Raw genomic sequence first — 20,652 nt, forward strand, 5'->3', positions numbered from 1 at the left:
TTTTGGGTCAGCGGTCAGCCCCCCCAGTGTCCCTGCTGGCTGCCCTGATCTCTGTAGGGCTCCCAGCTTCTTGCAGTTCAGCACCTATTCTGGATGGGGGTGGGAAGAGAGAGTCACAATTAGATAAGTGCATATACCTAGGACAGTAGGCACCTAGGAGCGTGGGGTTTACCTGTTTGGGTAGCAAGGAAGGGACAACAGGTAAATAGGAAAGGTGTTCCTAGTGGAAGAACGTAGTGGAAGAACGTGCAAAGGGATGAAACTGGTATGAAACCTGATATGGTAAAGAAACTGGTATGACAGGTTCATTGGGTTACAGTGAAGCTGGAGGAGTCTTTAAAGCCCAGGGTTCTCAAACTCCAGGGAAAATTCAGGCAATGGGGAGCCATTGAATATTTTAAAGCTGCAGAGTGATCTGGATATGTTGTGGTTAGAGAGATCTCCCTGCCGCCACCAGGATGATCTTTGGGTTGGAGAAAGAGGCTGGCGCTAGTTCTCTGTAGTAGCGTTCACAAGGAAGTGAGAGCCCAGAGGGCAAAGTGGCTAGCACTCTTTTCAAGGGCAGTGGGGTAGGTACTTAAGCTGAACCTTGGCCGGGCCTTGTGAATTCACCTTGAGAAAGTACTTGTTCTCAGCACTGCAAGGCCCCATTAGCTGACTTCCCCGACATGGGTTGCCTGCTCCCCTCCCGCAGACCAAGCAGATAAAGAGAGAGGAAAGGGCACTCTATCCAAAACCAGGGCTGCTGTTGAAAATCTAGGCTACCTAAGAGGAGATGCCAGCCTGGAGGCAGTCAACAGCTTGGCCACATGATGGCAGCAGAGAACCAGCTGTTGAGTACTGCAAACCCACTCCCCCCTCCCAAACAGGTGACCAGGAAAGGCCCTTGAAATTTACTCCTAATCCCTAGAAGTCTCTCCCAATATCCTGAGACAGGATGGAGGTCCTAAGAACCCATGCCTCGGTGCCAGGCAGGGAACGTTTTATTTCAGTTTTGTCCCGTTTGACTACCTTTTAGACATGTTGACTGTGGAACACAGGAATGGTGCCATAATTTCTGAAGGTGTCTATTCATTTCCGGGCAATTCAGGTTAGAGAAGGGAGTGCCTTTTATGTTGCCTCAGGCGCAGTATCTTTCCAGCACTGGGTGTGGCCACCCTGTGCTCTTCCCCACCTCCCACCAGTTGCTCCAGGAGCTCCAGCCTGGAGGGGTAGGGGAGTCCTGAATTAGGAACCGGTGAAGGGGGGTGTAAGTTATTCAGAGTGAATTGTGCTGGGGTAGGTGTAGCACAGGGTGTATGGGACCCACAAAATGGACTTGGCACCACCCAGATCAGGTAGGCTTCCTGGAGGAGATGCCGTGTACGTTGCAAGAGAAGGAAGGGGAAAAGGTGTTCCTGGAAGGAGGAACTAGGAGTATAGGCTGGAGATGAGTGGAGGAGGCTCTTGTAGGGTCAGTCTGAATCTTGTTGGGCTGTCTCCTCTCCTCACCCACACTCCTTACCCTACAAATCTCTGGGACTCACAGTTCACAGGTCACTCAGAACTCAACCTACGGTCACTCTGTGAAGCTCTCCCTCTCTCCAGGGTCCAGGCCCACATGGCTGAGGGGGCTATCAGGCTAAAGATGTCCCCCAGGACACTCTGGTGTTGGGGGTGTAGTTCCCAAGGAGCAGATGCTGAGAGATGGCAAGGGCAGACCTGGGTTGACTCCCCTACTCCCGCCCTACACAAATCACAGCCTAGAGAGAGAACTCTGGGCAACCACCTCATTTCAGAGACTGAAAGCCTGAGGCCCAGCAAGGCTAACAGAACAGGTTAGAGGTGCCCTGAAAGCCAAAGCCCAGGTTTCCCGCATTTCAGGGAGGTGCTGGAACAGAACCAGGAAGGAAGGCCAGCACTTTGTGTTCTGTTGTCCCCATCCCTACAGCTGCCACCTACTGAGGCAGTAGTAGACAGACCAGAGCTAGGACTGGGCCTCCATGTAAGTTGTTTCTCCTCTGACTCTGAGATCCAGCCAACAGTGTGGGCCCCATCTTATGACTCCCACTGCCCTAGGCAGGCCAGATGCAAGGCAGTAGCCTTTGACCACCATCCTGTCGCAGTCAGCCCAGAGCAGGTCCACAGAGGGATAGTCCCAGAAGGGAATGGCAACCCACTCCAGTATACTTGCCTGGAGAATCCCACAGACGGAGAAGCCTGGCACGCTACAGTCATAAAGAGTCGGACACGACTCAATAACACTTTCACAGAGGGTAGTGCCACTCCTGGGGTCTCCTCACACCTCCACTGTGGTTCTCCACACCTTCCTGGCTTCTGGTCCCCACAGGAGTGTCCCCTGGGCCCTGATCAGGAACGAGTGTCTGAGGCTGTTGCTGTATCCTGGAGCCGAGAGAAGAAGGATACCAAATGGTCCTCAAACCCGCTGGGGCAATCCCTCCCACTTCCGCCCAGTGGATCGTCGGGGGGCGGGACAGGACAGCTCAGATGTTAAACGTCTCTCCGGGCCATTCCACACCCACTCACCCACAGGCCACTGAGGAAAAGGGGCCCAAGCGTAGGTGTAGGACCCAGGCTTCCGAGGGCGGGGAGAGTCGGCTAGGCAGAGGGGCTGGGCTAGGCCAGCCAGCCAGCCAGCAGGCCCCGCCCACAGCCCCGCCCCCACTCCCTGGTCCCGTCCGCCGCGCCCGGGTAGCTCCGACAGACTTCGCTCTCTAATCTCCGGCTGGGAGCGGCAACAAGAGCAACAGGTGAGGCGGCCTCTCTGTCTGCGTGTGTCCGCCCGCGCCAGGCGCTCGGACCCTGTGGGCAGGAGAGGGCGGTGGGCATCTCAGGAGTCCTGGTTGGGTCAGCTGCCCCGGGGCTCCCAGGATCGATACCCTCGACGCGGGTCCCAACCCAGACTTGAGTCTGCTCCCAGCCAGGCCCGGGTCTGCGGGAACCTCCACCGGGCCCTACCTGGGCCTCGATGGAGCTCCACCCGCCGCTGTTGCAACCTTTCCTCTTACTGCTGCTGCTGCTGCCGGCGCTGCCGGCGGTGCCCGAGACTGGCGGGTCCTGGCAGTGCCGACGCATCCCGTATGCTGCTTCCCGCGACTTTGCTGTGGAGTATTCGGTGCCCAGCTTCTTCGCGGGCGGTCCGGTACAAGCCGTTGCAACCTACGAGGGCGGCACAGAAGGGAGTGCGGTGTTCGTGGCCACACGCAATCGCCTGCATGTGCTTGGACCTGATCTAAAGCCAGTTGAGAGCCTGGCTACCGGCCCTGCTGGGGCCCCTGGCTGCCAGACGTGTGCAGCCTGTGGCCCAGGCCCCCACGGCCCGCCGGGAGACACAGATGCGCAGGTTCTGGTGTTGGAACCGGCGCTTCCCGCACTGATCAGCTGTGGCTCCAGCCTTCGTGGCCGCTGCTTCTTGCATGAGCTAGAGCCAGGCGGGACAACCCTGCACCTGGCGCCACCGGTCTGTCTTTTCTCAGAGCACAATAGGCCAGAGGACTGTCCTGACTGTGTGGCCAGCCCTCTGGGCACCCTCGTGACCTTGGTTGAGCAGGGCCAGGCGTCCTATTTGTACGTAGCATCCTCACTGGATTCGGCGGTGGCCGGCAGCTTCAGCCCACACTCGGTGTCCATCCGGCGGCTCAAGGCCGACGTTTCGGGATTCGCAGCAGGCTTCGCAGCGCTCTCGGTGCTGCCTGAGTACCTCGATTCCTACCGCATCGAATACGTGTACAGTTTCCACGCCGGAGCCTTCGTCTATTTCCTGACCGTACAGCCCACCGACGTGGCAGCTGCTCCTGGCGCCTTGCACACGCGCCTGGCACGGCTCAGCGCTGTCGAGACCGACCTGGGCGACTACCGAGAGCTGGTCCTTGACTGCCATTTCGCCCCTAAACGCCGGCGACGCATGGCCCATGAGGGAGGGCAGCCCTACCCGGTGCTGCGGGCAGCCCACACTGCTCCAGTGGGTGGCCATCTGGCCGCTGAGCTGAGCATCCCTGAGGGCCAGGAAGTGCTCTTCGGGGTCTTCTCAGCTAGCAAAGACAGCAGCCCAGGTGCAGATCCCAACTCTGTGGTCTGTGCGTTCCCCGTCCACCTGCTGGACACTCTCATCGAGCAGGGCGTAGAGCGCTGTTGTGAGCCTCCGGTCCCTCCCGGCCTCCGGCGAGGGCTGGACTTCTTCCAGTTGCCCAGTTTTTGCCCGGATGCGGTAAGCAGAAGGAAGCAGCTCTCACTTGTGAGCAGTGTGTGTTCACTTCCCATCCACCGCTGAGAAGGTCTGGGAGGGGGAAGGCAGGCAGGGGGAAGCTTTCTCTTCCACCCAGTTTCTTAGGGGGAGTCAGTCAAACGCCATACTGAAATCTCATCTCCTGGGTAGGCTAGATGCTGTTGCTAAACCCTTTTCCTGTTTCACCCTCTCGCTTACTATGGCCTCTTGCTTTTTTGGGTAATTTCCCTAGTTATGGGAAAATTGGATTGCATCATAACTGTCTCTCTGCCAGGCACACTTCCAAACTCTGGGTTCAATGGTGGTTGTCCCTTTCTACCTGTCCCCAGTTTATACACTTAGGGACACACACAAAAAGCAGCCCCTCACCCCTGATCCACAGGCAGATACTCACAAATTCACATCTACTCACCAACACAGTTTCGCTTTCCCTGTGGGAATGCTTGTTTTGCTCTGCTTTCCCAAGAGGGTGGGGCAGGCATTGTCAGAGAATGCCCCCCTCCACCCCTGTTCCATAGATCCTTCTGGGCCTTGGAAGTTGGGGGCTTGTCAGGGAGCCTGCCTGCCCTAGGCTTTATGGACCCACTCAACACTGATTGCTCTCCGTGGGGTGACTGGGGGAGGAATCAGGACATAGTGGGAAGGCGGCCTGGCTCTAGTGGATTCCAGGAGACTCACCCTGGTCTTGTGCAAGCAACTATAAACATCTGCTTATGAGTAAAGGCCTAGGAGGGGCTGGCTGGATTGGATCACCATGCAAGAGTCCCAGGCTTTCTTTCACTATAGTTGGGGCCCTTCTCATCCCAGGAAGGAGGTCTCCCAGCCTAGGCTGAACTAGGTGCTTCTCCTGGCAGACCCTGCGCAGGTTCCCTTCAGCCATGGTGTTAGGGAGCTGGAACAGAGACAGAGGATGGTCCTTAAAGTGCTTTTGCCCTGAGGACAAACCTAAAACTGACTTCTTGAGGCCACTGAAACAGTCCCACCCTACTTACAAGAGATTGAACCAAGGAAAATGGATGAATGAATGAAGGAATGGCCTTGGACAAGTGGCCTTTCAGGGAACTAACCCATAGTCACTGGTCTCAGAGTCGTTCTCTACTCTGTGGCTCTGGCCTTGCTGTGACATTCTTTGCTGTCTCCTTTTGCTCTGATTGATGCCCCAGTGGTGGGAGGAGACTTCACACACAACAAAGGGTGGGATCTTCAGCCTCCTCCTCCAGCTGACTCCATCTGGGTTGAGAAGGCCCTAAGGGTGGGAATCCCTAGTCTGCGCTTAGGAAACCCTCACTGCCCTCATCTCCTCCTCTCTGGGGAATCAGGACCTCTCTCTGACTTGGCTAGGGGTCAGGAGATCAGAAGACATCCAGCACCACTTGGCAGTACAAGACTCGAAAGGGCTAATCTCCAGCCCTGCCCACAGTCTGGCCAGGCCCCCAGGCGGTGTGTGAACCAGCCTGTCCCATGTTTGTCCAGTGACTGGGCACATAGCCTCTAGGAGGAAAGCCACTCTGTGTTCCTTATGGCTGCCCTCACAAAGCCTGAGAGCCTCAGAGCTGGTCCCTGCCCTCCATGGGTTCAGGTGGAGTTTGAGTCTGGTGGAGTCACCCTCCTCTATGGGATATTGGACACTTCAGTGTTTTCAGGAGGCCAGGGCCCCCAGACAAGCCTAGGTATCCAGAGCTAAGTCCCTGGAGCCCAGGGGCACACAGACAGGGTAGGGCCTCTGACTAGGGTAGGACCTCTTTTCCAAGCACACAGCCCCACCTGTCCCTGAGTCATACAGAAAACATCTGGCTGGCTTCCTGCTAGGATCAGGACTTTTACTCACCTCCAGTAGGGACAGACTCCTAGTCCCCACCCACCCATGCTATAGATCCAGTGCGTGGAGTTTCAGGGCCCAGCTATATGCTGAGCTCTTGCTCTAGGACTTACAATCAGTACTGGGGTCTCAGGACTGGGTTAAGTACACATTGTCAGACAGGGGCCTCCTGTCAGGAGGAGGACCCTTAGGCCTGGCAAGGGAGGATCCCAAGCTACGAGGGCTATAGAGCCTTGCCTGCACCTTGCATCCAGCTCCAATACCCTTGCATCCATACCCTCACTTCTGGTTTCCCAGAAGCTTCCACAACCCTGACCTGGGGCACTGGGTGTCCCCCAAACACCTTCCTGCTAAAAGCAGGGGAGAAATTAGTGTCTCCTGGCACCCAGGCCTTCAGGCCCTGGTTTATCCCTCCTGTACCTCGAAGGAGATACAGGTAGCGGCTGGAGGTGCCGGAAGATCTTTGGCGTCTCAGGGAAAGGGAACATGCTACCAAGCCCTTGCCGCCCAATAAATCTCAGAGTTCAGCTCCTTAAGCAGGTGGAGATATTGAAGCCTCAAGAGGTGACAGGGTTTGTTGAAATATGGGGCAGGACCAGCAGGGGGCGGGAGAGGACTCTGGTCAGGAACTCGGGACTGTCAACCCAGCTCCTCTCATGGGAGGTGACAAGGGGTGGGAGTTTAGGCCACTGTGGTCCCTGACAGAGGCCCAGAGGGTTCAGTGCATGGAGATGAGCCCTGACTCCTTCTTTGACCTTCCCCAGCCTGGTCTGGGGGCCTCCAGCCCCAACATCAGCTGCCGCCACTTCCCTCTGCTCGTCAGCAGCAGCCTCTTACGGGTGGACCTATTCAATGGGCTGTTGGGACCAATGGAGGTCACGGCACTGTACGTGACGCGCCTCGACAACGTCACAGTGGCCCACATGGGCACAGCCGACGGGCGCATCCTGCAGGTGGGTCCCTCGTCTCCGCGGCCTCTCGTCCCTGGATCCCTGTCGCTGTTTTGCTCATGGCCAACCTGTCCCAGGTGGAGCTGGCCAGATCTCTCAACTACTTGCTGTACGTGTCCAACTTCTCACTGGGCAGCAACGGGCAGTCCGTGCATCGGGGTGTCAGACGCCTTGGGGACCACCTGCTCTTTGCCTCTGGGGACCAGGTAAGGTGGGCAGGGTAGGGCCTGGGGCTGGGCTGTTGGGAGCACAGGCTCCCGCTCGAATCCAGGGACGCACTGACACACAGGTCTCACCACCCTGACTGACAGTAGGACCAGGGGTTCTAGGGGGCTTACCCTCCCCCTTCAGCCACCCCTGAGATACCTGTCTGTCCAAGGTCTTCCAGGTACCGATCCGGGGCCCTGGCTGCCGCCACTTCCTCACCTGTGGGCGCTGCCTGCGGGCACAGCGTTTCATGGGCTGTGGATGGTGTGGGGGCATATGTGGCCGGCAGAAGGAGTGTCCTGGCTCCTGGCAACAGGACTATTGCCCACCGGAGCTTACTGAGGTATGGCTTGCCTAGCAGGGCACAGTTAAGGGATGGGACCTGCTGGGCCTGGGGTGGGAGTCAGCAAGTCCTAACCATGATCCTCCTCAGGTCTGGGATGTCCCAAGTAGCTATAAGGAGGGCACATTCAAAGACTTTGAAACAGAATAGTACTGAGTGAGGACTAGCATGTGACCTAAAACAGGGGTCCCCAACCTCCGGGCTTCAGATCAGTACCTCCTGTTAGATCAGCTGCAGCATTAGATTTTAAATAAAGTACACAACAAATACAATGTGCTTGAACCATCTTGAGACCATCTCTCCTTTCCCTGGTCCATGGAAAAATTGTCTCTCGTGAAACCAGTCCCTGGTACCAAAAAACGTTGGGGACTGCTGACCTAGAGTGAAGGGATTCCCAGGTGGCACTAGCGGTAAGGAACCCACCTACCAATGCAAGAGGTGAGGGTTCAGTCCCTGGGTTGGGAAGAGCCCATGTAGGAGAGCGTGGCAACCCACTCCAATATTCTTGCCGGGAGAATCCCATGGACAGAGGAGCCTGGTAGGCTATAGTCCATAGGGTCACACAGAGTCATACATGACTGAAGTGACTTAACACCCAGCATGCAAGCTTGACCTAGAGTGACTGGAGTGTGTGGCAGGCAAGGAGTATGGCAGCAAACTTAGAGGGAAGCAGACAGGCCTGAGAGTCCTGACCCATAGAGGGACTCAGGCTATGTTCTCCTCCCCCTTTCAGTTCTATCCCCGCAGTGGACCCCTAAGGGGCAGCACAAGGCTGACCCTATGTGGCTCCAACTTTTACCTGTACCCTGCTGGTCTGGTGCCTGAAGGCACCCATCAGGTCACTGTGGGTCGAAGCCCCTGCCGACTGTTACCAAAAGGCAACTCAGACCTCAGGTATGACCTGGTCCCTGCTGTTTCTGTCCCTGATGTGGGTAACTAAGCAGCCCCTTTGCTGTGAGATCCTGTCCTCTGCTTGTGTGGGGCAAGCTGCTGTAGCTCTGCTTGTTTTGTGTCTGGGGTGACATCTCTATCCCTTTCTGAGCCTGCATGTGCCTTACCTGTCTGTTGAGTTATGGCCAAACTAGTCCCTGCACCGACAGTTCCTGTTGACCCAGGATTAAGGCATGGGTAGATAGAGGCTATCTTAAAGCTCAGAGGAGACCTGTGATTTGTGGTGGGCAGGCCACTAGGCCTGTGTGACCCATCCCCTTGGCCGACCTTGAGTTCCCTTGATGTCCCAGCCGACTGTCCCGGAAGGACTTCATAGAGGATTTTGAGTGTGAGCTGGAGCCCTTGAGCACGCAGGTAGCCGGGCCTGCCAACGTCAGCCTCACTGTGACCAACATGCCACTGGGCAGGCACTTCCGGATAGATGGCACTTCCTTGCTAGGAGGCTTCTCTTTCATGGTGAGGCCACCTTGCCTTGTCTGTGTCCTTGGGCAGGTGGGCAGTTCGGGCAGGGAAGGGTTTGGAAGGGAGGGCCTCCTATTCCAAGCTAAGCCACCTCCATGCCCTCTTAGGAGCCAGTGCTGACAGCAGTCCGACCCTTCTTCGGCCCTCGGGCAGGAGGTACCTGCCTCACCCTTGAAGGCCGAGGCCTGTCTATTGGCACTAGCCAGGCTGTGCTGGTCAATGGGACTGAGTGCCCTCTGAAACAGTAAGAGCGAGTGGGAAGGGGGATGGGAGGCGACAGGGTCGCACATAGGGGAACCCTCACCAGGGAGGGCTTGGATCCCCAACAGGGTAGGGGAGGAGGGCTCAGTCATTCAGTGGAGGGAACGGACCAGGAAGAAGTGTCTGTTGCTCCCTCCAGCCCAGAGGTGGTTTGAGGATGGTGAGAGAGCCCATTATAGTGTCCATTGACTGCAGCCAGCGCTGTAGGGACTCTGCTCCTCCCTGACTTCTTGGAGGCCTTACTGGGACCATCCTGTCTTCAAACAGACCATGGAGTTTGGGCAGATCAGGGGGAGATGGCCAACAGAGGAACTTCGAGGGGTCTGTCAGCCCCTGGAGGAGCCGGGCCTGGCCATCACTTGGAAGGTGCCCCTGAGCCAAATCCCCCTGTTCTGCAGGGTCAGCGAGGGGCAGCTTTTATGCACCACGCCCCCTGGGGCCGCTACTGCCAGCGTTCCCATTCGCCTGCAGGTAGGGGGCGCCGAGGTGCCTGGCTCTTGGAACTTCCACTACCGGGAAGACCCTATCGTCCTGGGCATCAGCCCCAAATGTGGCTATAGGTAAGCGTCACCTCCTCGCCCACTTTGGTCTCTGAAGGATGAGGGGTCCAGCCTCAGAGAGTGCCCCGAGGCCCACCACCCTGCTCTCCTCCACAGCGGCTCCCACGTCACCATCCGTGGTCAGCATCTGACTTCAGCATGGCACCTCACGCTGTCATTCCATGATGGGGTCAGGGCAGTGGAGAACAGGGTGAGCGGGCGCTGACAGCTGCTGAGTGGACACTTGCCAGGAGGGAGGAAGGCCACACCAGTCCCCTGAGTTCCAGCCCCAGCCCACGCTGGGTTCAGGGGGCCGGGTGGCCAAAGTAGGATACCCGGGCTTACTGCTCTCACCTGGGCCCTGCAGTGTGAGGGGCAGCTCCCAGAGCAACACAGGTGCCGCCTGCCCGAATACGTGGTTCGAGGTCGCCGAGGGTGGGTGACAGGGAACCTGAGTGTCCGTGGGGATGGAGCTCCTGGCTTCACACTGCCTGGCTTTCGCTTCCTGCCTCCACCCCACCCACCCAGCAAGGGCCTGGCCCCCCTGAAGCCTGAGGAGCATGCCATTAAGTTTGAGGTAAGTGTAGGGGATGAGGGGTAAGCACAGTGGAGGGGGTAGGGCTGCAGCCTCGCCAAAGGAGCGTGGGGTTGGGGGGGGCACTGGCCAGCCCCCGTGACTGTCTCTGCAGTACATCGGGCTGGGCACTGTGGCCGACTGTGTGGCTGTGAACGTGACTGTGAGTGGCAAGAGCTGCCAGCACGAGCTGCGGGGGGATGTGGTGGTCTGCCCCCTGCCCCCCTCCCTGCAACTTGGCAAGGATGGTGCTCCACTGCAGGTAGGCAGTTCTGTTGGCCCTCCTCAGGAGACACGGGTCAGGGGGCGGTCTACAGCCTGGGCCTGAGCCACCTCCTAATGCCCCCCAGGTCTGCGTGGATGGTGGGTGCTCCACCCTGGGCAAAGTAGTACGGCCAGGTCTGGAAGGGGTCCCCCAGAGCACGCTCCTCGGGGTCCTCCTGGCTCTGCTCCTGCTTGTGGCTGTGCTGGCTGCCATACTGGTCCTCAGTTACCGCCGGAGGAAGCAGCTAGGTGAGCCCTACACTGCCATCCTCACCTAGCCCTCACCCCCAAACTATGATGTCTCCAAGCCCGTATATCCTCTCTCTGCCCAGGCCTTGGGGGTCTGCCCACACCTCCCGGGTCTGGGTCAGCCTCTGGGACCTTGGAGTGGCTGGCTACCAGCAGGCATTTGTCTACAGTTCTTTCTCGGAACCTGGAAGACTTGGCCTCCCTGGACCGGACCACTGGAGCCATGCCTCTGCCTCTGCTCCGCTCAGGCTCTGACTACAGAAATGGCCTTGGTGAGATGCTGGAGGTGCTGGAAGGTGGGACCATACTGTCTGCTCCACCAGCCCCTCATTCCCTCTCTTCCTCCACAGCCCCTCCTATCACTGGCCAGGATTCCTCCACTCAGGTCCACAGAATATCCTCCTCAGACAGCGGGGATGGGTCCCGTGTCCCATTGCTGCGGAAAGGATCCATCCAGCTTGGGGACCTGGACTCTGTGCTCCTGGCTGAGGTCAAGGATGTACTGATTCCCCATGAAAGCGTGGTCACCCACGCTGACCGAGTCATTGGTAAAGGTATGGGTGCCAGACCAGGTGGAATGGGGGCAGAGATGGAGTCCTGAGATGACATGGGCTCGAGGGACAGTTGGGCAGGACTCAGCCCCCATTTGCTCATCTGTGAAATAGGAACTCTGTCTTCAGTGGGTTCTGGTGCAGATTAAGTGGGTATGGGAGGGCTGCAGGCTTTGCCATCACGAGTTGGAGCTCTGAGGTCTGGTTGCCAGTGGGTGAGAGTGGTGCAAGCTCTGGGCCCTGGGGCCCCTCTCACCATCTCTCCCTCATCAGGCCATTTTGGAGTTGTCTACCATGGAGAATACACAGACGAGGCCCAGAATCAAATCCACTGTGCCATCAAGTCCCTGAGTCGTAAGTGGAACAGAGGCTGGGAGGATCCTCATCCCTGCTATGCTACCACTCAGCTCTGTGACCCTGAGCAGGAGACTTTTGTTTCCTCTGTTTCCCCATCTGACCCTTATCAAGGGGTTCCCTGCCCTAGGCCTGACTCCAGCCTCCCTGCAGGCATCACAGAGGTGCAGGAGGTGGAGGCCTTCCTGCGCGAGGGGCTGCTCATGCGCCGTCTGCACCACCCAAACGTGCTGGCTCTCATCGGCATTGTGCTGCCCCCAGAAGGGCTGCCCCGCGTGCTGCTGCCTTACATGCGCCATGGAGACCTGCTGCAGTTCATCCGCTCACCCCAGCGGGTCAGTCAGTGCTTAGCTGACCCTGGGTTCTGGGGGGTGGATAGGAGGGGGGGCTTGGGCAGCAGCTGGGCATGGAGCTGCTCTGCCCTCACCTACTGACCCACGTGTGTCCCCCACCCACCCCCAGAATCCCACAGTAAAGGACCTCATCAGCTTCGGGCTGCAGGTGGCCCACGGCATGGAGTACCTGGCCGAGCAGAAGTTTGTGCACCGGGATCTGGCTGCTCGGAACTGCATGTGAGCGGCCAGAGTGAAGCCAGGGGGCGGAGCACCAGGGCGTGCAGCTGAAGGCGCCCCCAGGGAAGGCCCATGCTGCATTCCTTGCTCTACAGCTCTGGACATGTCCTTCCCTCTCTGGTCCTCCATTTTTCTGTCTGCCCAGTGCAGGCTTGGGTTGGACGCTGTGGCTCAGAAACCCTGTGAGGGCCTGAGATAGATGGGTTCGGGGCCTGGTGGTGACCAGTCCTGAGTGCGATCCTCCCCTCCCAGGCTGGATGAGTCATTCACGGTCAAGGTGGCTGACTTTGGTCTGGCCCGTGATGTCCTGGACAAGGAGTACTACAGTGTCCAGCAGCACCGCCACGCTCGCCTGCCTGTCAAGTGGATGGCGCTGGAGAGCCTGCAGACCTACAGATTCACCACCAAGTCCGACGTGGTGAGGTCCCACCTGCCCCAGAGTCCACCCAGCCTCAGACAACACTTGGCCTTGCCCATTCAACTCTGGATGTTGATGAACCCAGGGAACCCTGTGTTGGGCAGTGCCCGCAGCCCATTTGCCCATCTCTGGGCAGGTATCAGGGCAAGAGGTGGCTCTTCACAGGTAATCCAGGCCTTGCCAAGCCCCAGCTCTGGGCAGGCTCAGGGGTGGTGGGTGGGGACAGAGCGAAGATGCTTGTGAGGTATAGAAGAACAGTTCCGATTTGGGGGTGGAGCCCCTCATTTCCAGCTAGCAGGCTCTGGGAGTGAGCAGATCTGGAGGGGTCCACCTGTCCCCAGATTTGAGCTGAAAGTTGAGTCCATTCACCTGTCCCCTCCCACAGTGGTCCTATGGTGTACTGTTATGGGAGCTGCTTACGCGGGGTGCCCCTCCATACCCTCACATCGACCCTTTCGACCTCACTCACTTCCTGGCCCAGGGTCGGCGCCTGCCCCAGCCTGAGTATTGCCCAGATTCTCTGTGAGTATATGGACATGGTGATGGGGAGGGAGCTGGGACCTAGAGACAAGAAGGGGAGGAGGGGGCTGGAGACAGAGTTCTCGCCTGGCCTTCTGACTTGTTCTCAGGTCGACCTAGAAAGGGACCCTCTCTGAGCCTCAGTTTCCTCATCTGTGGACTGGTTTCACCAGCCTCGGGGCTTGGTGCTAGAAGGAGATCATGGTTGCCATGGTAACAGCATTCCTAACTCAGAGTCTGGGTTGAGGCCAGTGATTTCATTTCCCAGCACTCCTCTCCCCACAATCCCCACCAAGGGGGGCTGTTTTTCATCGCTTCCACTTACTTAACCTCAAGGAAAGGTTCCATTAGCTCCCACACTAAGCCCCCTCCACATCTCCAGATCAGAAATTGTTTTTCATTGGATATAGTTTCAGATTCCCTGTTCCCAGAGGCCTGGCAGCAGCTGTGTTTCATCAATGCCTGTTGGGTGGTTTAGCTTTATAAGCAGCACGCATGCCTTAGCCATGCTCAGGTCTTTGAGGTTAGAACGGGAAGAACCAGGTCACAGGTAAAGGTGGCTAATGATTCCTGTCTCACTCAGCTTGTGTTCCAGAAGGGTATGAGTAACCCTTCCTCACAGCCCTGCCTGCCTTGCTTTTGCTTTTCATTATTTATTTCACCGATGCATCTGCTTCAAAGTCAGGGAAATTAACTTCTGCCTCCAGGTCAGGCTCCCTGAAACAGACTCTGAGATGGAGATTTACATGCAGGTGGTTGATTCCTAGGTTGGGGGCAAGGGAAGCAGGACTAGGTAGGCAGAGAAGTAGAGCTGTGATGCAGATGTAAAAGAAGCTGCTGTCCATCCCCCAGGATCTCTGGAATTGGGATGGCCCTTCAGAGTTTTCTGAAATTGAGACCCAGAGTCCCGGGTCTTTGCACCAGACATACATCAGTCACTGCTTACAGCTGTCCAGGAGGAAGGTGTGTGACCCTGGAGGAGGCATTTCTTTTCTGTCTAGGGCAATTCCTAGAGGGGACCTCAGTCAAGAGCCATCAGCAACCACAGGGAGAATGAAGGGGGCCATGCCACCAGCCTCTAAACCAGGGGAAGTCCCTTGTCTCTGGGCTTCAGTTTCCTCATCTGCAGAGTTAGAGTGATCACGGTACCACCCACAGAGGTCTGAGAATTATATGAGATTATCATGTGTGGGGCACTTTTAGTATCATTTAGGGCAGGGATGACATTTCCAAGATAAAGGGGCATGTATTAGGACCCACCGGACAAACACAAACTGCTTGGGATCCGTGGTGCCAAAGAAAGTGAAAGAAAAGTGAAAGTGTTAGTTGCTCAGTCGTGTCCGACTCTTTGCAACCCTGTGGACTGTAGCCCACCAGGCTCCTCTGTCCATAAAATTCTCCATACAAGAATACTGGAGTAGGTTGCCATTCCCTTCTCCAGGGTATCTTCCTGACCTGACTCAGGGATCGAACCCAGGTCTCCTGCATTGCGGACAGAATCTTTACAACCTGAGCCACCAGGAAAGCCCATATGATGCCACACCAGTTGCCCGACAATCTCAGGGCTTTGAATCCCCATTTCCTCAGACCTGGGCTTTCTTCCTGGAAGACCTGTGATGATAACTGCGATAGCTTGTGAGCTGGGCCCTAAGCTCTGAACTTCATAGGAGTCTTCTCACTTTATGCCCCAACAACTCTGTGATCAGAGAAGGATCCAGAGGCACAGAAATGTTAAGGAAGTTGTTAAGATCACAGAGCCCATGTCACAGGACACAGGAGCCCAGCCTCTCAACCCCTGAGGCAATTCGACTTCTGCCAGGGTGGGAAGGCAGGCAGTTAGAGCTTCCCTGTAATTGGGTGAGGCAAGGCATCAGCCATGTCACCCGCTCTCGTCCGCTGTGGCCTGCCGGGGGCTAACCGCAGGTGGATAGCCCAGAAGCTCTGGGTGGGGGTGCACCGTGCCCCTAATGTTTTCCTCTCCCCGGTAGGTACACTGTGATGCAGCACTGCTGGGCGGCGGACCCCACGGCGCGACCCACCTTCGGAGAGCTAGCAGGGGAAGTGGCACTCGTGGTGGCTGCGCTGCGAGGGGACCACTATGTGCAGCTGCCCGTGGCCTACATGAACGTGGGCCCTGGTGCCCCTGACAAGGCAATCATGCCCTCGGAACAGTCACCATCCCCAACAGTGCACAGGAGCCCAGGGCGGCCCCGGCCCCTCTCAGAGCCACCGAGGCCCACGTGACCTCAGCCCCAGGAGGGCCTTGGGGCTTGGACCTGCATAGCGCTGGCAGTTACCCCAAGCTGCTTCTGGGCTGGTCTCTGCCATGTCCTGGTCCCTTCACCTTCAGGGGAACAGGAGGACTGCAAGGCATATTGGTCTCTTGCTTCTCAGGGGGAGCCAGTGCAGGGATCCTTGATGCAGTATTTATGAGGTGTCTGCTGCGTGCCTGGCTGCTGGGCACAGGGGACTCAGTGGTGACCACTGGCCCTTAAATCAGTAAATGAACAAATGAATATTTAAGTACACTTTGTGGTAAATGCTATGAAAGGAAAAGACAGGCTGCTCTGAGGGAACGGAGGACAGGCCTAGATAGATGAAGAGGGAGATAGGGAGGCCACCCCAGGAGGTGACATTTTTGCTGGGATGTTGTCAGATGGGAACTGCGCCGCCAGAAGCACCAGAAGCAGTTGAGGGAAGAGAGTTTTGGCAAAGTGAACAGCCCATTCAAAGGCCCTGAGGCTGGAAAGGGGTTGGGTCGGCAAAAAGGCTCCAGAGAACAGGAAGGGCAGGCCAGGCCCACATCCAGATTACAGGGCCCTGGGGACTTTCAGATGGAACCAAGAGGGGTGGGTTGAAAACCCAGACATGCAGCAGCCACGATGGCTTCTGCTGTTGCCCCTTCCACCTGTCCCATTGCCCAGGCCCTAGCCCCACTCCAGGGCTCCCTGCTCCACCCGCACCCTTCCCCTAACTGCCCGCCCCCACCCACTGTTAAGGCATGGAGACTTGTCCCCCTCTCCCCCAATCATGACAGCATTGCTCTTGCAGCCTTGAGAGAGATGAGCCTGCAGCAAGCCCTCAGCTCCACACTTTTAAGGCACCAGCTTCGAGGTGCAGACGGCTCAGGCTATTTATACTCATCAAGGCCACAGTGCAATAGCCACTAGAGGGGCAACTCCACCAGAGAAGGACAGCATCTTCCTCCTTGGGCTGCTGCTCCCCCATGCCCTTAAGGCTGAGGGGGCCACTGGGCCCTGTTTGGAGTGGACACCTGGGTGACCAGGGTGACTGCGCCCCGGACCTGCACCGTGGTGGGTCCTCTCTTACTCAGGCTTCCCATGGCCTCTCTCTCATCAGTTGGGGGACCCTGACTCACCCTAAGGGAAGTAGGCTCCCACCCCTTTGAGTCGCCAGCTCTCTGGCCTGTCATGCATGGAACCCTGGGTTTGGGGCAGGGTAAGCAGAGTAGGGGTCTCCTTGGGGCTGGAGCTGCCTAGCTGTTTTTTACCCATCTGTTGCCCACTCTGTCACCTCAGGTCAGAGGGAGGCCCAGATATGGGAGCCTGAAGGACTCTGAGGACAGGTAGGTAAAGCTTAAATGAAGACTCAAGCTCTAGGGCAAGGGTCTGAAGATCAGGGCTCTAGAAGCTAGAAAGGGGTAGAGACAGACTCCGTCTGCCTTTTTACCACCTCATCCCTGATGCCCAAGAGTGCAGGCACGGAAGGGGAGGCTGTAGCATTGCACACTCTGCCAGGGACCTCTGGGCTCCTCCTTGCCTTGTGTCGTCCCTCAGGCTGGGAGAGAAGTGAGTGGAATGGTCCTGGAACCCTCCCACAGCTGTGGTCCCCGTTCCAGTTAGAACGGACTGTCTCCATCCCTCTACCTGGTAGTCCTTGTGCCCTAATCTCATCCTAGGGATCTAAGGGTGACCCCAGGCTTGGAGCTGGGTGGGGAGTGAGGACAAGGCTCAGAGGCTTCACTGAAGTTAGACTGAGGCTCCTTCCCCACTGGGCCTCTGCAGCTTAGGGACCATGAGCTTATCATGAGCCCAGATAAAAAAGGGATAAGAAAGAGACTCAGGGAACTTCCCTGGTGCTTCAGTGGCTAAGACTCCATGCTCCCAGTGCAAGGGGCCCAGGTTCAATCCCTGGTCAGGGATTATATCTCACATACCACAACTAAGAGTTCACATATCTCAACTGAAGATCCTGCATGCTGCAACTAAAGAGTCCACGTGTTGCAACTAAGACCTGGTGCAGCCAAATATATATATATTTATTTATATATATATAAGAGAGAGACTCAGAGAGGAAGGGGATTCTCTGGATAGGAGGGAACGTTATCGAAGAGAGAAGGGAGATGGAAGACGCTCAGCAGGTGTCAGTTTCCTGTGTAGCCAGAATGTGGGGCTTCGGGCCTGTTTCTGGGCCAAGGGCCTCCAGGGCCAGGATTCTCCAGGGAGGGGACACACTTAAGCAGGTGCTTAACACAACTGCACCGCCTCTCCGTAACACTGAAGCCCCCAAGCTCTGAACTCTGTTCTCAGAGCCATTTGATAGTCCTAAGATCATCTGGAGTAATTGAAGATGGAACTGCTTCAGGGTTTCCAGGTCCTGCCTGGGCCACCAGGGAAGAAAGGAGGGGTTAGTTCTAGCTGCCCCCCATGGGCTGAGAAGAACAGGAGCTTTGAGTGGCTTCCAGGGCTCATGAAGCCTGGGTTGCCTTTCCCTTATTTATTTGTTTGTTTTTTGTTTCTCCCTTGGGGGAGGCCTGAGTAGTGGCTGGAGCAAGACGGAAATTGCTGGTGGCCCTGGTGGGCCCAGGCCTATCATGGGGGTTGGATGGGATGAGCGCAGGTTTCTCCCACGGCTCTGGGAGTCCAGTCTTCCCATCATGAGCTGTGGGGAGTGGGTGTCAGCCTGTCTGCCTCGTCTCCCTCCATTGCAGCCCAGTGGGGCTGGGGGCCGGCAGGTGCCAATAGAGGCTGGAGGGAGGCCAGGCTGGGAGCTGGGGCTGAGGAAGCGGCAGATGACTCACACCCTCCTGATTGCCCATTGGTGTCAGTGTCGTCTGGCACCTGGAGGGCAGACATGGGGTAGACCGACCTGCTTTGATGGGGAACCAGGAGTCTGGTCTGGGATTCCCCTTATGCCAAAGCCCCAGTCTTTCAGAGAATTTCCACAGGGATCCAAAGGCTCTCTAGGGGTCGCCCCTGAGGGCTCCAGACACAACCCCATTTCAAACCCTGAGACCTTTCTGGGACAATGACCTTCACTGGTCATTCCTTGGTGCAGCCCATGAGGCCCTGGGTCCACCTCTGGTACCACTGCATGAACTAACTCCCTGCAGCTGTAGGAGACCCGCCCCTCCCCCAGGGCTGGGTGGGGCTGGGGGGCTGTGGGTGCTGCTGGGAGGGTCTGAGGCTCAGGAAGGCCCAGCATGCATCTTTCACACCTAGTGCCTCTGCCTGGAGAGACGCAGCCCTGAGAATCTATAACCGAGCTCTGGTCTAGCATCTGCCAGCCCCTGGTGAAAAACACCTATTACTCCACGGTGGGCTGGAGAACTCTCCTCCATGAGGACCCAGGAACCGAGCATCTCTTCATCCACAGCCTCTGCTCTGCCCGTGTGAGAGTCCAGTCAGCTCAAAGGTGGAGCTACTCCAGGCTGGAGGAGGGGGGATGACTTGAGGAACCACCCCCAGCGTTCCCCATCCATCGCTGTGGGCCAGCTGAGCCTCAGTCTCTCCCTCCATTCTTTTGGGGGTTCATTCCAGTCAGAGTTTTTAGTCCGATGAGCCTAGATGCCAAGAGAGCCTAGCACCAGCTCCTGTCCCTCTGTGGCTGTTTGCCCACAACTTCTGCTCCACCCATCCAGGAGCTGGGACCTTGGAAGGGAAGCAGAGGTATTAATGGTCCTGACAGCCAGCCTGTGCCATGCAGGCAGCGGGAGGGCCCTCAGGTTTGGCCCTCATCAGTCTCATTGTTGCTCTGTGGGAGGTTGAGCTCATGGGGCCCGGCCTGTGACAGTTGCTATTCTGAGCTCAGATGGTGGGAGAGGAGGGACATTGCTGAATCCCTGGGGCTCCGCATGGGCAGAGGCAGATGGAGCATGAGATCCAGGGGCATCTTTGCCTTCTCTCTCATTCATTCCCCTTCATATTGGTTTAGCCACTCGCAAACTTGTGATCTTAGACTGGGCAGTTGGGATCTGGGAATGAATCAGGGAAGACAGGGGACTCAAAAGCAGCTGGTGGCCAAGATCACAGGATTCGATTAGCTCTGAAGCCAGATCTCCCTTTCTCATGCCACTAGTCCCCCCACCTTGCCCCCCGATTCTGGTGCAACCAGGACCATGGAGACCTAGAAGCCCCCAGAGGCACACAGCCCAGGTGTCTGGGCTGTGCTCCTGCCTGGAGTGCCCTCCCTCCACAGATCTAAGTGCTACCTATGTGCAGCCTCTGGGACACAGGGCTAGCATCTGAGGCCCTGGACAGTAGGCAGGGATGAGCTGCTGGGGAACCAGGCATTGCTTTTTACTCCATTAGCAAGTGGTTGTCCTTTAAGACTTTTTTTTTTTTAAACATATTTTATTTATTTGGCTGCACCAGGTCTTAGTTTTGATACAGGGGCTCTTTAGTTGCAGCATGTGGGATCTAGTTCCCTGACCAGGGATTGAACTCAGGGCCTTTGCATCAGGGAGCGCAGAGTCTTAGTCCCTAGACCACCAGGAGAGTGCCCCGAAGGCTCCTCTGTAGTCCCCCTGGGCTACACGGTAGTGACAGCTTCAGCCAGCCATCGGCCCTGCTGATATGTCTCTCTGAGCTGGGGAGCCCCCTCTTCAAAGGGGGAAAGGAATTCTTTGGGTTGCCCCATCACTCTGTCCCCATGGGCTCCTGCCCCGCTCTCTTTGACGCGCCATCTGTTCTTAAAGTCTCCCCCACCCTCCACAGGGACCTTGTGGGAAGGCAGCCCTCTTCACATCCCCTTTGCAGGTGGGGTGGGAGGTCTCTTTTCACTAGTCTTGAGGCCCTGCTTCTGGCAGCAAGGACTCCCTCTTCCTCCCTCCCGACTCCTGGATGGATGGGGGTGCTGCTCCCAGGGAAGTGGTGGGGGGAGCTGGCTGCAGCCCCTCAGCCAGCTGTGGACAGCAGTCAGGGTGGCTGTGCTGTTGGTCTCCCTTGTGGCTGTTGCGGCTGGCCATCTTTCACGCAGAGTTACGTAAGCTTGAGTCAATTGGAGCTCAGAGCGGTTCATTGTGGGCTATTTTTAAGCTGTAACACATCACAGCAGAGGGGTCACTGCACCATGGCTTGCAGGGAAGGTTGTTTAAACATCTGTTATTTAAATTTTCCCTGAGCCTTGGAGCTCAAAAGTCACGTCTTCCCGCA

The 20,652-nt window shown here is 57.1% G+C and overlaps 1 protein-coding gene across 1 annotated transcript; it reads left to right on the forward strand.

Moving 5' to 3' along the window:
• The first annotated feature begins 2,548 nt into the window (after positions 1 to 2,548).
• Positions 2,549 to 15,781, forward strand: MST1R (macrophage stimulating 1 receptor). The gene is made up of 20 exons (XM_020916098.2): positions 2,549 to 4,207; positions 6,809 to 6,997; positions 7,072 to 7,200; positions 7,374 to 7,544; positions 8,278 to 8,438; positions 8,786 to 8,951; positions 9,065 to 9,201; positions 9,617 to 9,778; positions 9,875 to 9,968; positions 10,125 to 10,334; positions 10,447 to 10,593; positions 10,682 to 10,844; positions 11,015 to 11,116; positions 11,195 to 11,398; positions 11,669 to 11,749; positions 11,903 to 12,084; positions 12,212 to 12,321; positions 12,574 to 12,739; positions 13,125 to 13,261; positions 15,247 to 15,781. Exons 1-20 carry the CDS (start codon positions 2,969 to 2,971, stop codon positions 15,500 to 15,502), a joined length of 4,206 nt encoding a protein of 1,401 aa, XP_020771757.2. The 5' UTR covers positions 2,549 to 2,968; the 3' UTR covers positions 15,503 to 15,781.
• The last annotated feature ends 4,871 nt before the right edge of the window (positions 15,782 to 20,652 follow it).

The sequence above is a fragment of the Odocoileus virginianus genome, chromosome 26 (assembly GCF_023699985.2).
Source record: "Odocoileus virginianus isolate 20LAN1187 ecotype Illinois chromosome 26, Ovbor_1.2, whole genome shotgun sequence".
NCBI lineage: Eukaryota > Metazoa > Chordata > Mammalia > Artiodactyla > Cervidae > Odocoileus > Odocoileus virginianus.

Bases quoted from the DNA above. Each gene is read 5' to 3' on its own strand.
- MST1R (XM_020916098.2), top strand. From the start codon at position 2,969: ATGGAGCTCCACCCGCCGCTGTTGCAACCTTTCCTCTTACTGCTGCTG. The intron at 6,998-7,071 runs GTGGGTCCCTCG...AACCTGTCCCAG, and splicing joins CCGACGGGCGCATCCTGCAG to GTGGAGCTGGCCAGATCTCT. The intron at 8,439-8,785 runs GTATGACCTGGT...TTGATGTCCCAG, and splicing joins AAAGGCAACTCAGACCTCAG to CCGACTGTCCCGGAAGGACT.